Below are 14,110 nucleotides of genomic sequence, written 5' to 3' on the forward strand. Positions count from 1 at the left end.
TATGGCATGGAGAAGGGCTGATAAGGAAGAAGCCCTGGTGCGTTTTTTTCAAAAGAGATGTAAAAGACTGATCCAGCCATACACCAATACCCGAGCCACTAGGACTTGATACAGTATTTGGAACTATTTTATGTATTTTGGACCAAAACTAAAACATTCCAAGAACTGCCACAGATAGCACCACTCCACTGAATCAAACACTTTGGCCACATCTAAAGCCACAACTATTCTTGTACCAATGTAGTCATGGGAGGCCTGTAGATTAACCACTTCCATACCGGGCACATATACCCCCCTCCTGACCAGGTGAAATTTCAGCTTCCGGCACTGCGTCGCTTTAACTGACAATTGCGCGGTCGTGCGACGTGGCTCCCAAACAAAATTGGCGTCCTTTTTTCCCCACAAATAGAGCTTTCTTTTGGTGGTATTTGATCACCTCTGCGGTTTTTATTTTTTGCGCTATAAAACAAAAAAGCAACAATTTTGAAAAAAAAAAAATCAATATTTTTTACTCAGTTTAGGTCGATACGTATTCTTCTACATATTTTTGGTAAAAAAAAAAAGAATAAAAAAAAAAAAATCGCAATAAGCGCTTACAAAATATGGGACAGAATTATTATTATTATTATTATTATTTTTTTTTTTTTACTAGTAATGGCGGCGATCTGCAATTTTTTTATTGGGACTGCGACATTATGGCGGACACATCGGACACTTTTTTGGCGCCATTCACATTTATACTGCGATCAGTGCTATAAATATGCACTAATTACTGTATAAATGTGACTGGCATTGAAGGGGTTAACACTAGGGGATGAGGAAGGGGTTAAATGTGTATCCTAGGTGTGTTCTAACTGTGGGGGAAGGGGGGTGACTGGGGGAGGTAACCGATCTGTGTCCCTATGTACAAGAGACACAGATCGGTCTCCTCTGTCCCCTGACAGGACGTGGAGCTCTGTGTTTACACACAGAGCTCCACGTCCCTGCTCTGTCACTGCTGATCGTGGGTGCCTGGCGCACATCGCGACTGGCAGGCACGCGCATCGGCATCTCGGGGACGCGCCGGGGGCGCGCGTGCCGCCGCCGGCGCGCTCGCGCGCCCCTAGTGGCCGGAGGAATCCAGGACGTCAATTGACGTCCTGTTGAGTTTCCAGAGCCACTGTGAAGCCGTCATTTTACATGCGGCCGGTATTCTAGTGGTTAATGGATAAGCATCAAGTATTGAATGCAATGTTTTTACTCGGCATAAAGCCTTTTTGAAAGGGATAAATTAAAACTAAACTAAAACTTAAAATTAAATTAGATAACTTGATTGAGGCACATTGCCAATACTTTAGCTAGGATTTTAATATCCATCTGGCCTATATGACTCCAGTAATACCAGGTTTTTGCCAGGCTTCTGAATGAGTAAGATTAGAGCTTCACTCATATAATTGAGTAATACTGAGGAGTCAAATATACAGTTGAAAAGATCTAATAATCCAAAAATCATTACTTCTCTATAATGTGTGTAAATGCAAGTGACAGGCTGTTGGTGCCTAGTGCCTGAGGTCGTTGCATGCAACTGCTCTCATCACTAGTGGGCGGTTCATCCAGGAGAGATGCCTGTTCCATTGAGAGACGTGGGAACTCAATATGTTGTAAAAAGTTAATCATTTCTGTAGCAGAACATGTGACAGTGGAGGAATACAGGTCAAAGTAAAATTTTCAAAACTCAGTGATTAGCTCAGGGTCAGTAATATGATGCCCATCAGGTGTCTATAGAGTAATATACAAACAAAAAACTCAGACTCCTGCTCACGAGTGGGATCCTCAGCGATTAGTCAATTGTCTGCATACAGATATCCTCGAATGTCAAAAACAGTGGTAACAGAGGCCTTGCTGCCCTTCGTGGATGGGGGGATCCTGGCAGAAAACAAAAAGGGAGAAAGAAAGGCGCACCAGCCTCGTGTACTATCATTTGACAATTTATTAAATAAAAATAGTATTAAAAACTACTCACAAACAAATAACGTTTATGACAAGCCTTTTATCATCATTTGTTTGTGAGTAGTTTTTAATACTATTTTTATTTAATAAATTGTCAAATGGTAGTACACGAGGCTGATGCGCCTTTCTTTCTCCCTTTTTGTCTATAGAGTATGTAACTGTCCGCTTATCATTGTGGATCTAGTTCAGCACTTACTGCTGGGTGGAACATTTCTGCCTCCCTTTGGTTCCCTGGGGAATGTTTTGATCAGCAGGATTACAAGACCACTCCTTCTTCCTGTCTTAGAAAGAAAGCCTTTTCCTGTATCTCAGATGCCACATGTTAGCTGTCTGCATAGGATTTCATGGAAGATGTCTGCAGAAAATCCCTAAAGCTTAAAGTTTGTACCCCCCTTGGCAAGTGGATCGAGTTTTCACGGTGCTATGGTGCTATGGTGCTATGGTGCTATGGTGCTATGGTGCTTACGATATTCATGTTTACGGTGCTCAAGGAGATAAAGAAAATAATATTCAACCCTGCTGCGCACCTTTGTTCCGAAAGAATAAAACTACTGCACCCGTCAGAAGCTCTCCTCTTGTTATTTATTCGATGCCAAAGGGGCCGTAACAGTGAAAACTCGTCGCTGCGGTGGAGACTCGACATCACCAGCTGCGTCACTGTCTTCATCGAACTGTGAGTAAAGGCTTCCCAACGCCTCGCAAGACACGTGCGGACGCCATCTTGGCAACAGAGACTTGGCTAAAAAAGTAAACGTGTCACGTGGACTTTTAAATATAGCGGACTCTTTATATGTGATCCGGAAGCCGCCCTTAACTACTATGCGAGCCAAATAGTTAATATTTTGCTAAACCAGTGATCAAGTTATTATATTCGTGTTTAGAGGCCTAGTGTCAGATTTAAAGCAACGCTATCTTCCAAGTTCCTAATCCACTAAACTGCAGTTATTTACGTAAAGGGTTAATTGTCTGGTTAGAAAGTGTCAGCAGTATATTCGTTTAAAACATTTTGTAGTACTGTATGCATTGTTTGCTAATCTTTAGTTACAAGTGTGAACACCTGTTATCTGTCGTAGCCCTTAGTAGCAAGTTTGAGCCAACACTCATTCAAGTTAGGTTTCAGGCACACTCACACTTGAAAGGCAAAGGCACACTAGAACAAAATGTTGTCACCTGCTGAAGAAACAGACAAACCCACAGAGTCACAACAGGTACGATCCAGCTCTAGAGAGCGAAGCCTAACAGAAAAGGGCAAAGAAATGCACGAAGAAACAGTTAAGAAAAATGAAAAGGCATTCAACAAGGTGTGCAACTCTTGGAAGGAGCTAGCAAAGGAATGTAGGACAAAGTTAAAAGGTTTCTGCTCAACTGAAGACTTTAATACAAGATTGAAAGAGATTAAAGCCAAAGAAGCGTTAGTGCACCAACAGTATGAGTCCATGTGCCGAACTAATTCCACTACCCCGTACGTTGTTAAGAAAATGGATGCATGCACCGCGTTAACGGCTGAAATCTGCAACCTCATCAGCAAGCGGCTAGAGAATGTAGATGAAATCTTTAACGATCAACTTGAGAAGGAAAGGGTGAGGATGGTGCTTAATAAAGAAGAGCATGAGTCAGTCTTTGGAAACTCAGAAACAGAAACTGTCCTCTCAGAGTCATTACCAGACTCCAACGCAAGCTCAAGAGCCACTTCCAGATCTAGCAAACGCGCTGACGCAGAAGCAGATCTTGCAGCCAAAATAGAACAGGCAAAGGCGACGCAACAGATGCGCGAGGAGCAAGCTAAGCTGAACAAACTAGAGGCAGAAATTAAACTGAAGTTGGATGAGGAAAAGACAAGACTACAACAGCTACAAGCAGAAAATGAAGTCAAGGTAGCTGCAGCAAGAGTGAAAGCCTACAACGCTTATGATAGTCTTGAAATTTACGAACAGGAGACAGACCACAATGTGCAATACCTCTGCCAAAATAATGAACCACGAAACTCATTGAATCCAAAGGCTGTGCCATTTCAACCTTCAAATACACCACTTGGGGTGCCAAGACCAAATGAAGAAGTTAGTCTAACCCCAGGACTTGCAAGTCTGCTTATCTCCAACCGTCTCCCTATACCTGAACCAACTGTATTCACAGGTGATCCTTTGAAGTTCATAGATTGGAAGATATCCTTTATGGCGCTGATTGATCAGAAACCACTCCCTGTGTGCGAAAAAATGCTGTACTTGAAGAGGTATCTAGGTGGTGAAGCTCGTAAGGCAGTGGAAGGGTTCTTCTACCGAAATTCAGAAGATGCCTATCTAGGTGCTTGGGGAATCCTACAGGACAGGTATGGAGGTCCATTCATAGTGCAAAGAGCCTTCAGAGAAAGGTTGGCTAAATGGCCAAAGATATCAGCAAATGACCCTGTAGCATTAAGAGAGTTTGCAGATTTCCTTCAAGGTTGTGTGGAGGCCATTCCTCATGTTAAAGGCCTAGCTATTCTAAATGATTGTGAAGAAAACCACAAGCTTCTCAAGAAACTGCCTGAATGGATCGTGCGCAGATGGGGTCGCATCGCCGTGGACGAGCTGGACAAGTCCCAAGAATACCCAACCTTTGCTCGTTTCACAGAGTTCCTGCAAAGGGAAGCTAAGATTGCATGCAACCCCATTGCCTCTCCTTTTCTCCTCAGTACCAAGACTACAGATGAGAGAATTCCCAAGAGAGCCAAGGCGCTCAACACAAGCACTCAAATGAAGCCCTCTACCTTCAATGTTCCAAATATCTCAGCTTCAAGACCGAAACCACCTTGCCTAGTCTGCAAAGACGAAACACACGGTGTCGCTAAATGTCTGACTTTTGCGGCAAAGACCATCGATGAAAAGAGGGCCTTTATTCACGAAAACCATCTCTGTTTTGGTTGCTTAAGAAAGGGCCACACTACAAAAGACTGCAAAGGAAGACACACGTGTAGCATATGCAGTCGACGTCATCCAACCTGTTTGCACATACAGAGAGACACTGAGCCTGTCAAGGCATCAAACGATGATTCAGTAGGCATGAGAAATAAGGCAAACGACAACGTTCCCAAAGTTATGTCCCATACTTTGACAAGACATACGTCTGCCACATCCTGCATTGTTCCAGTTCTGTTGTCAGCTACTACGGAGCCTCAGAGGGAAATCCTCACTTATGCCTTACTTGACACACAGAGTGATTCAACCTTTATTCTGGCAGACCTGGTATCGAAGTTAAGTGTGAGCACCAAGCCATTACAGCTAAGGCTCAGCACAATGACAGCGGTTGACACAGTTATTTCAAGCCAAATTGCTCACGGTCTACAAGTGCGTGGCTTCAACTCCGAAGTTCAAGTCCAACTCCGTCAAGCCTATACAAGAGATTTCATTCCAGTAGATAAGTCTCACATCCCCACTAAGGAGACTGCACTCCAGTGGTCACACCTCAAACACTTGGCAAACAAGTTACAGCCACTTCAAGATTGCGAAGTAGGACTTCTGATCGGTTATGACTGCCCATCAGCACTGGCTCCCTTGGAGGTTGTTATCGGCTCCGAAAATGAACCCTTCGCTCAAAAAACTATGCTCGGCTGGAGCATTGTAGGATCAGCAAATCCACATCTTGATAGACAGGGTAGCCAGAGCTTCGTACACAGAGTCGCAGTGAAAGAAATGCCAATGCCGCCGGTCGCTGATGTGTTAAAGGCTTTAGAAATGGACTTCATTGAAAGAAATTATGAAGATAAGTACGTGTCTCAAGATGATGTTCGCTTCGTGCAGTTTCTCTCGGAAACTATAATGAAAAGGAAAGATGGACACTACGAGATGCCGTTACCCTTCAAAGACAACAGTCAACTGGCACTACCAAACAATAAGAGGCTGGCCCTTATTCGACTTCATCATCTAAAGAAAAGATTAAAGGGAAATAGACAGTACCATGAACACTACACTGCATTCATGGAAGAAACAATCAGAAAAGGTGATGCAGAACCAGCCCCTTCATTATCAGAGGAAGAGACAGTGTGGTACATCCCACATCACGGGGTTTATCACCCCAAGAAGCCAGACAAGTTAAGAGTTGTCTTTGATTGTTCAGCAAAGTTCAAAGGCATCTCCCTAAACGATACCTTGCTGACAGGTCCCGACCTGATAAACTCTCTAGTGGGAGTCCTCTGTCGCTTCAGGAAGGAAGCAGTTGCTGTGATATGCGACATTGAAAAGATGTTCCATCAGTTCTATATCCCCTCAGAAATGCGCAATTACTTAAGGTTCCTTTGGTGGGAGAACGGTCAGTTGGAAACAGAACCGAAAGAATACAGAATGGCAGTTCACCTTTTCGGTGCCAGCTCCTCTCCAGGATGTGCCAATTTCGGCCTTAAGTATCTTGCACGACAACACAAGTCAGAACATCCCTCAGCATCAGCCTTCATCGAGAAGAACTTTTATGTCGACGACGGCCTAACTAGCGTTCCAACAGTCAGCGAAGCTTCAAATCTAATCCTCGAAACTCAAGGATTATGTAAAAATGCTGGCCTACGACTGCATAAGTTCAACTCTAATAAAAGGGACGTCCTGTCCTGTATAGCTCCGTCAGAAAGAGCAACAACTAGTGTACCTGTCAAACTTAGCCCAGACTCAACAACAGAAGGACAAGTACTTGGCATTCAGTGGTCAATTGAAAACGACACCTTCAGTTTCAGTGCTGACATAAAGGATCAACCCTCAACTCGTCGTGGTATCCTGTCAGTCGTAGCCTCCCTTTATGATCCTCTAGGCTTCATAGCCCCCTTCATACTGAGTGGCAAGTGCATTCTCCAAGAGCTTTGCCGCAGAGGCATCAGTTGGGATGAAGCACTTCCTGAGAGCTTATGTCCACGGTGGGAGGCTTGGAAGAGTAGTCTGCAAGCTTTAAGGGAAATCAAGATACCCAGATGTTACCATCCCCCAGACTTTGGTAACAGAATGAAAGTGGAACTACACCACTTTTCCGATGCCAGCAACATAGGATATGGTGCCTGTTCGTACCTTAGGTACAAAAATGACAGAGATCAAGTCCATTGCAGCTTCGTAATGGCCAAGGCAAGAGTTGCACCAACGAAGATTGTGAGCATCCCAAGGCTTGAACTCTCAGCTGCCGTCACTGCAGCAAGGTTGAGTGTCATGTTGAAGGCAGAACTTGAAATAGAAGTTGACAAAGAGTTCTTCTGGACAGACTCCCAAGTAGTCTTAGCCTATATCAATAACGAAGCAAGAAGGTTTCACGTGTTTGTAGCCAATCGTGTTCAACTCATAAGAGAGATTACAGATCCAACCCAGTGGCATTATGTGGATACGACACAAAACCCAGCCGACCATGCATCCAGGGGTCTACATGTAGCGGATATCTCCACCTCAAGTTGGTTATCTGGGCCTAGTTTCCTTTGGAGATCTGAAGTGCACGCATCTTCAAGCTCTTCAGCAGAACTAATTGTAGACGATCCTAAAGTCAAACCCATTACAACCCTTGCATCACAAGCCAATGAACAATTCTGGAGTCGGTGGAAAAGAGAATACCTCATGAGTGTTTCCACAAGACAGAAATGGCACACACCTCGACGTAACCTCAAAGTAAATGACATTGTCATAATCAAAGATGATATGTCTCCCAGATGCCAGTGGCAACTAGGACGTGTAATTGAAACTACAATAGAAAAGGATGATCTAGTTCGTCGAGTCAAGGTGTTAGTAGGTGACAGAAGATTGCAAGATAAGAAGGACTATGTATCAAAACCTTCAATTATTGAACGTCCTATTCAAAAGCTAGTAGTCCTCATAGAAAGCAAATAAGTTCAGTTTTAGTGATACACTAGCATACCACCACACAAGACAGTAGCCAGTCACAGAGGTACCTATAAGCTAAATTGTGTATGATGTACCATGTTTTATAGCGGCCAAGGTTATGTTCTGTAAATTATGTATGACTTTTAGGTTATGTTCATCATAACATAATTTGGTGGGAGTGTAACTGTCCGCTTATCATTGTGGATCTAGTTCAGCACTTACTGCTGGGTGGAACATTTCTGCCTCCCTTTGGTTCCCTGGGGAATGTTTTGATCAGCAGGATTACAAGACCACTCCTTCTTCCTGTCTTAGAAAGAAAGCCTTTTCCTGTATCTCAGATGCCACATGTTAGCTGTCTGCATAGGATTTCATGGAAGATGTCTGCAGAAAATCCCTAAAGCTTAAAGTTTGTACCCCCCTTGGCAAGTGGATCGAGTTTTCACGGTGCTATGGTGCTATGGTGCTATGGTGCTATGGTGCTATGGTGCTTACGATATTCATGTTTACGGTGCTCAAGGAGATAAAGAAAATAATATTCAACCCTGCTGCGCACCTTTGTTCCGAAAGAATAAAACTACTGCACCCGTCAGAAGCTCTCCTCTTGTTATTTATTCGATGCCAAAGGGGCCGTAACAGAGTAATACCAACAGGTGATCTCAAACTAAATTGGGTAGGAGTTTACCGGGGGCGTGGCCTGAATGGCAATGGAATAGGAAGCAGGCAGAGTGAGCTCCTCTTGATAAATATCCTTCCTGATATCCTCCTCACAAAATAGCCCTAAAAACATTATTGCCAGACAGTGCACAACAGCGGGGAACAGATCAGCACCATGTCGCCACCCAAAAGAACCACGAATGCCATGGATAAGCTGGAGAAATTCAGACACCAGGATAAAGGCCCGGCAGACCAAGATGGCACCGACATATGCTCTGCAGCAGAACATCAGTGTGCAGACACAGCCAAAATACTGGAGGCCATAGCCACCCTCCAGGGGACACTTACTACGAAGATCGATGAGGTTAAAATCGATATATCCCTGCTTAGACAAGATCTTTCTACTGTTAGGGACTAGGTCACAGAGGCAGAGACCCACATAGGAGCAGAAGAGGATATTCTGCACCCCTTAAGCCATACTGCAGAAGACATGCAAAGGCAAATACAAAAACTGCATGCACATCAAGATGAAATGGAAAACAGACTGAGAAGGTACAATCTTCAGTTCATAGGACTGCCAGAGAGAACTGAAGGTAACAATCCCACTGAATACCTAGAGTCACTTCTCATTGCATTGATCAATATGTCAGGGAGGCTTTCTCTGTCATGTTTGCAGTGGAGAGAGCTCATTGCATCCCAGGAAACCCCCCCCCCCCCCCCCAGGACCTTTATTGCAAAATTTCTCAATTTTAAGGATAGAGACAAATAGGTGGATTTAGATAGAGTTAGGCTGGCGTATCAGTAGATACGCCGACCTAACTCGGAATCTGCGCCGACCTAAGTTTAAGTGTATTCTCAAACTGAGATACACTTAAACCTATCTAAGATACGACGGCTTGCTCCGTCGTGTCTTAGGGTGCAATATTTAGGCTGGCCGCTAGGTGGCGCTTCCATTGCGCTCAGCGTAGAATATGTAAATCACTAGATACGCCTATTCACGAACGTACGCGCGCCCGTCGCAGTAAAGATACCTCGTTTACGTAAGGCATTTTCAGGCGTAAAGTTATTCCATCAAATAGCTGGACTAGTAATGTTAACCACTTTAGCCCCGGGCCTGTTTTTCAGAGTCGGTGTTTACGAGACAAAACCATTTTTTTTTGCTAGAAAATTACTTAAAACCCCCAAACATTATATATTTTTTTTTCTAACACCCTAGAGAATAAAATGGAAGTCATTGCAATACTTTTTGTCACACCGTATTTGCGCAGCGGTCTTACAAGCGCACTTTTTTTGGAAAAAATTCACTTTTTTAAATGAAAAAATAAGACAACAATAAATTTGGCCCAATTTTTTTATATATTGTGAAAGATAATGTTACGCCGAGTAAAATGATACCCAACATGTCACGCTTAAAAATTTCGCCCGCTCGTGGCATGGCGTCAAACTTTTACCCTTAAAAATCTTGATAGGCGACGTTTAAAAAATTCTACAGGTTGCATTTTTTGAGTTACAGAGTAGGCCTAGGGCTAAAATTAATGCTCTCGCTCTAACGATCGCGGCGATACCTCACTTGTGTGGTTTGAATACCGTTTTCATATGTCGGCGCTACTCGCGTATACGTTCGCTTCTACGCGCGAGCTCGTCGGGACGGGGCGCTTTAAAAAAATTTTTTTTTGCTTTTCGCATTTATTTTTATTTATTTTACAATTTTTAACACTGAAAAAAAAAAAAAAAAATTATCACTTTTATTCCTATTACAAGGAATGTAAACATCCCTTGTAATAGAAAAAAGCATGACAGGTCCTCTTAAATATGGGATCTGGGGTCAAAAAGACCTCAGATCTCATATTTAGGCTAAAAATGCAAAAAAAAAAAAAAAAATTTGGAAATGTCATTTTTTCAAATGACAAAAAAAAAAATGTTTCTTTAAGACGCTGGGCGGGACTGACGTTTTGACGTCACTTCCGCCCAGCGGAGCTATGGGGACGGGCGAAGGAGATTTTTCCTTCAGTCTCGTCTCCGCTCAGCTGCCGGATGGTCGCGATCTCCTCCGCCGCTACCGACGGCTCCGGTAAGCGGCGGAGGGCGCGGAACAGCGGCGGGAGGGGGGGGGGCCCTCTCCCGCCACCGATAACGGCGATCTCGCGGCGGATTCGCAGCGGAGACCGCCATTATCGTTAACACGGCCGCCCACAGAAGAGATGAATATCTCGATTGTGGCAGCAGCTGCTACCGTTACCGAGATATTCATCTCTAAAGTGATGACGTATAACGGCGGTGGGCGGTCGGCAAGTAGTTAAGTATGGCCATCGTTCCCGCGTCGAAATTTGAAAATTTTATGTTGTTTGCGTAAGTCGTTCGTGAATAGGGCTGGACGTAATTTACGTCCACGTCGAAACCAATAAGTCCTTGCGGCGTACTTTGCCGCAATGCACACTGGGATATGTACACGGATGGCGCATGCGCCGTTCGTAAAAAACGTCAATCACGTCAGGTCACCCCCCCATTAACCTAAAAGATGCCCCCTCAGCCTAATTTGAATTAGGCGCGCTTACGCCGGCCGCATTTACGTTACGCCGCTGTAACTTAGCAGGCAAGTACTTTGTGAATACAGTACTTGCCTAGTTAACTTACGGCGGCGTAGTGTAAATACGATACGCTACGCCGCAAAGATGCGGCGGGCTACTTGAATCCAGCTAAAAATCCTGAAACTATCCAGAGAGAAAGGAAATATTCAGCTTGATAACAGTCATGTGGCAGTCTTCCCTGATTTCTCTAACGAGGTTCAAAAGAGAAGGGCACAGTTCCAAGATGTTAAAAGGCGGCTTAGAGCACTACATCTCAAATATGCCATACTGTTCCCTGCTAGACTAAGAGTGGAGAACGATGGCCATGTACAGTTCTTTGAAAATCCTAAGGCAGCAGCAGCCTGGCTGGATCAACGCAGATAACAAGATGTAACACGCTGACTTCAGAAACTGAGTGAGTACAACTACCTTTGCCCACAAATGATGGAGGATTTACTCCCCACAGCTCTCCCCATTTCCCTTGTGTCACTTTAAACACGGATCCCCCACAGGGCTGTCTGCAAGGGGATGGGGATGGAGAACATTGAATAATGCTCCACACACGGGGGGGTAAAAAACATCAGTCTTTATCTCCTTTGGGAACAATGCCCCCATACACAGGGCATGCCTGGGCAATAATGCCCTATAACTAACATTAAAGGGGTTTTCCACCCATTTTTTAAGTTTATTAAAAGTCAGCAGCTACAAAAAGTGTAGCTGCTGGCTTTTAATAAACTGACACTTACCTGCTCCAGCGTTCCAGCGACGCGCCGGCCGGGGGTCCGCTCCTCTCCCCCCCTCCCCAGGCCGGCGTGTTCATTGTCACTGTGGGCACCCGGCCGTGACAGCTTTCGGCTTCACGGCCGGGCACCCACTGCGCATGCGCGAGCGGCACTGCGCATGCGCGCGGTGCGGCCCGGCGCTGCGCTGTTTAATTGGACAGGCGATCGCCTGGGACCTGTCACGTGTCCCAGGCGATCACCTACAGGGAGGGGCTGCCAAAAGGCGATATGACGTATCGCCTTTGCAGCCCCTCGGCGGAAGAAGGAAGTGGGACAGGAAGTCCCCTTCTCCTGAAGCCCCCACTCCCCCCCCCCCAAATGTGGCATGTAAGGAGGAGAGGAGTGGGTTAAGAGGAAGTTCCATTTTTGGGTGGAACTCCTCTTTAACTCACACTGTGAGAAGAATCTGACCCACCATGAGACACTGCTCAACTATATAGTCACATAATTTGCACTCAAGTGTTCCAGAATCCTGAATGGCAAGAGACTCACTCGATTGAAGGACTACTGAACATAGGACTTCACCTGCTTCCTTCCCATGCGCTGTGCAGTGAGGAATCGCCCCCATCTCACATATACAGCCTATGTTTTCATCATATCTTTTTCCCATGCTATAACTGGTTCAAATAGAACACCTCCAGTCAGTTTGGAAGGCTGGAAGAAAGTCTGAACACTGGTTCATGGGTATTGTATGCTTTCACCAAGTTGGGGAGGTGAAAAGCTGTGAGGGAAGGGAAATGCCAGATCAGCAGATCAGAGCATTGGGAAATGTTGCAAAAGAAACCCAAAAATGCATGGTTATTGTGTGAATTGTAATGATGCTCTTAGAATGAATGTACAATATATGTTAGTAAGTGACGCTACCCTGCAGGTATATGTGCAGTAAGCCATGACCAGCGGGGCAGATATTAAATTCATGACATGGAATGTGCGAGGTATGCTGGATAAAATTAAGCAAACAGCTGTACTAAAATTTCTTAAAAAGTGTGCGTCTCCCCGGACTTTAAGGGTGGAGTCCGGGGAGACGCACACAAGTAGCTCTGACATCCTAAATGATTTTTATGAGTTTTATAGGGAGCTATATTCCTCCAGAACTAAGACTGCAGATTCGGAAATGGTCTCGTTTCACCAAGGCTGCCCCATCCCCCAACTGGCTGAAGAGCAAAGGGAGATGCTAAATCTCCCTATCACACTGGCAGAATTGAAGGAAGCTTTGGAAGGGGCCACGCAACATAAATCCCCAGGTCCAGATGGACTACCAGTGGAGGTATACTCTCAATATGGAGAGGTTATTTTGCAGCCCTTGCTGGAAGCACTATCTGAGGCAGTGGATACAGGAACCCTACCTGACAGTATGCAGGAGGCTATAATGATACTACTTCCTAAACCAGGTAAAGATAAGTTGTCCCTAGACTCATATCGTCCAATTTCTTTACTAAATACAGATGTCAAGCTTTTAGCAAAAATTCTGGCCAAAAGATTATCGAAGGTTATAGACAGGCTGGTGCATCGAGATCAGTCTGGCTTTATACCTAACCGTTCAACGGCCGATAATATAAGAAGACTATATATGAACTTGCAGGTGGAGGTGGATAATCCAGGGGGTAGGGCTATTTTGTCACTGGATGCTTCTAAAGCGTTCGATAGTGTGGAGTGGCCCTACCTCCTGGAAATATTAACTAGGTTTGGATTGGGAGATTTATAACATATATATTATAACATGGGTAAAGGTGCTTTACTCTAAACCAAGAGCTAGACTCCGGGTCAACAATAACCTCCCTCTCATTTGAGCTACATAGAGGCACCCGGCAGGGATGCCCATTATCCCCATTGCTGTTCGCCTTGGCAGTTGAGCCCTTGGCGATACGGCTCAGAACTACACTGGAGGTGGTTGGGTTCTGCAGGGGCCAGAGGGAAGAAAAGATCTCCTTGTATGCAAATGGTATACTTATATATTTAGGTGATACGGCAGCATCGCTGCAAACAGCAATGGGAATAATAGGAGAATTCGGAGGCTTTTCTGGGTTCAGTATAAATTGGTCCAAATCAATATTAATGCCTATATATCTGGTGGGGGAGCAGTTACCGGTAGGAGCAGAGCAGATTACTATATCAAGTAGTTTTTGCTATCTGGGTGTGGTGGTTTCTCCGGATACAACTGAATATCTTCAGCTGAACCTGGGTCCACTACTGGTAAAACAAAGAGAGAAATGTAACAGCTGGTGCAAACTCCCCCTATCAGTGGTAGGAAGAGCCACCAACCTAATTAAAATGGTCTGGGCTCCACAACTCCTATATATCT

General features: G+C 44.7%; 1 protein-coding gene across 1 annotated transcript; it reads left to right on the forward strand.

Moving 5' to 3' along the window:
- Window positions 1–2,148: 2,148 nt before the first annotated feature.
- LOC120916766 lies at window positions 2,149–8,397 on the forward strand. The gene has a single exon (XM_040327705.1). The coding sequence runs from the start codon at window positions 3,150–3,152 to the stop codon at window positions 7,809–7,811; it is 4,662 nt and encodes a 1,553-aa protein (XP_040183639.1). The 5' UTR covers window positions 2,149–3,149; the 3' UTR covers window positions 7,812–8,397.
- Window positions 8,398–14,110: the final 5,713 nt, after the last annotated feature.

Source organism: Rana temporaria, chromosome 11, assembly GCF_905171775.1.
Source record: "Rana temporaria chromosome 11, aRanTem1.1, whole genome shotgun sequence".
In the NCBI taxonomy this organism is placed as follows: domain Eukaryota; kingdom Metazoa; phylum Chordata; class Amphibia; order Anura; family Ranidae; genus Rana; species Rana temporaria.

Excerpts from the sequence above, each read along its gene's own strand:
- LOC120916766 (XM_040327705.1), top strand. The coding sequence starts at position 3,150 with ATGTTGTCACCTGCTGAAGAAACAGACAAACCCACAGAGTCACAACAG.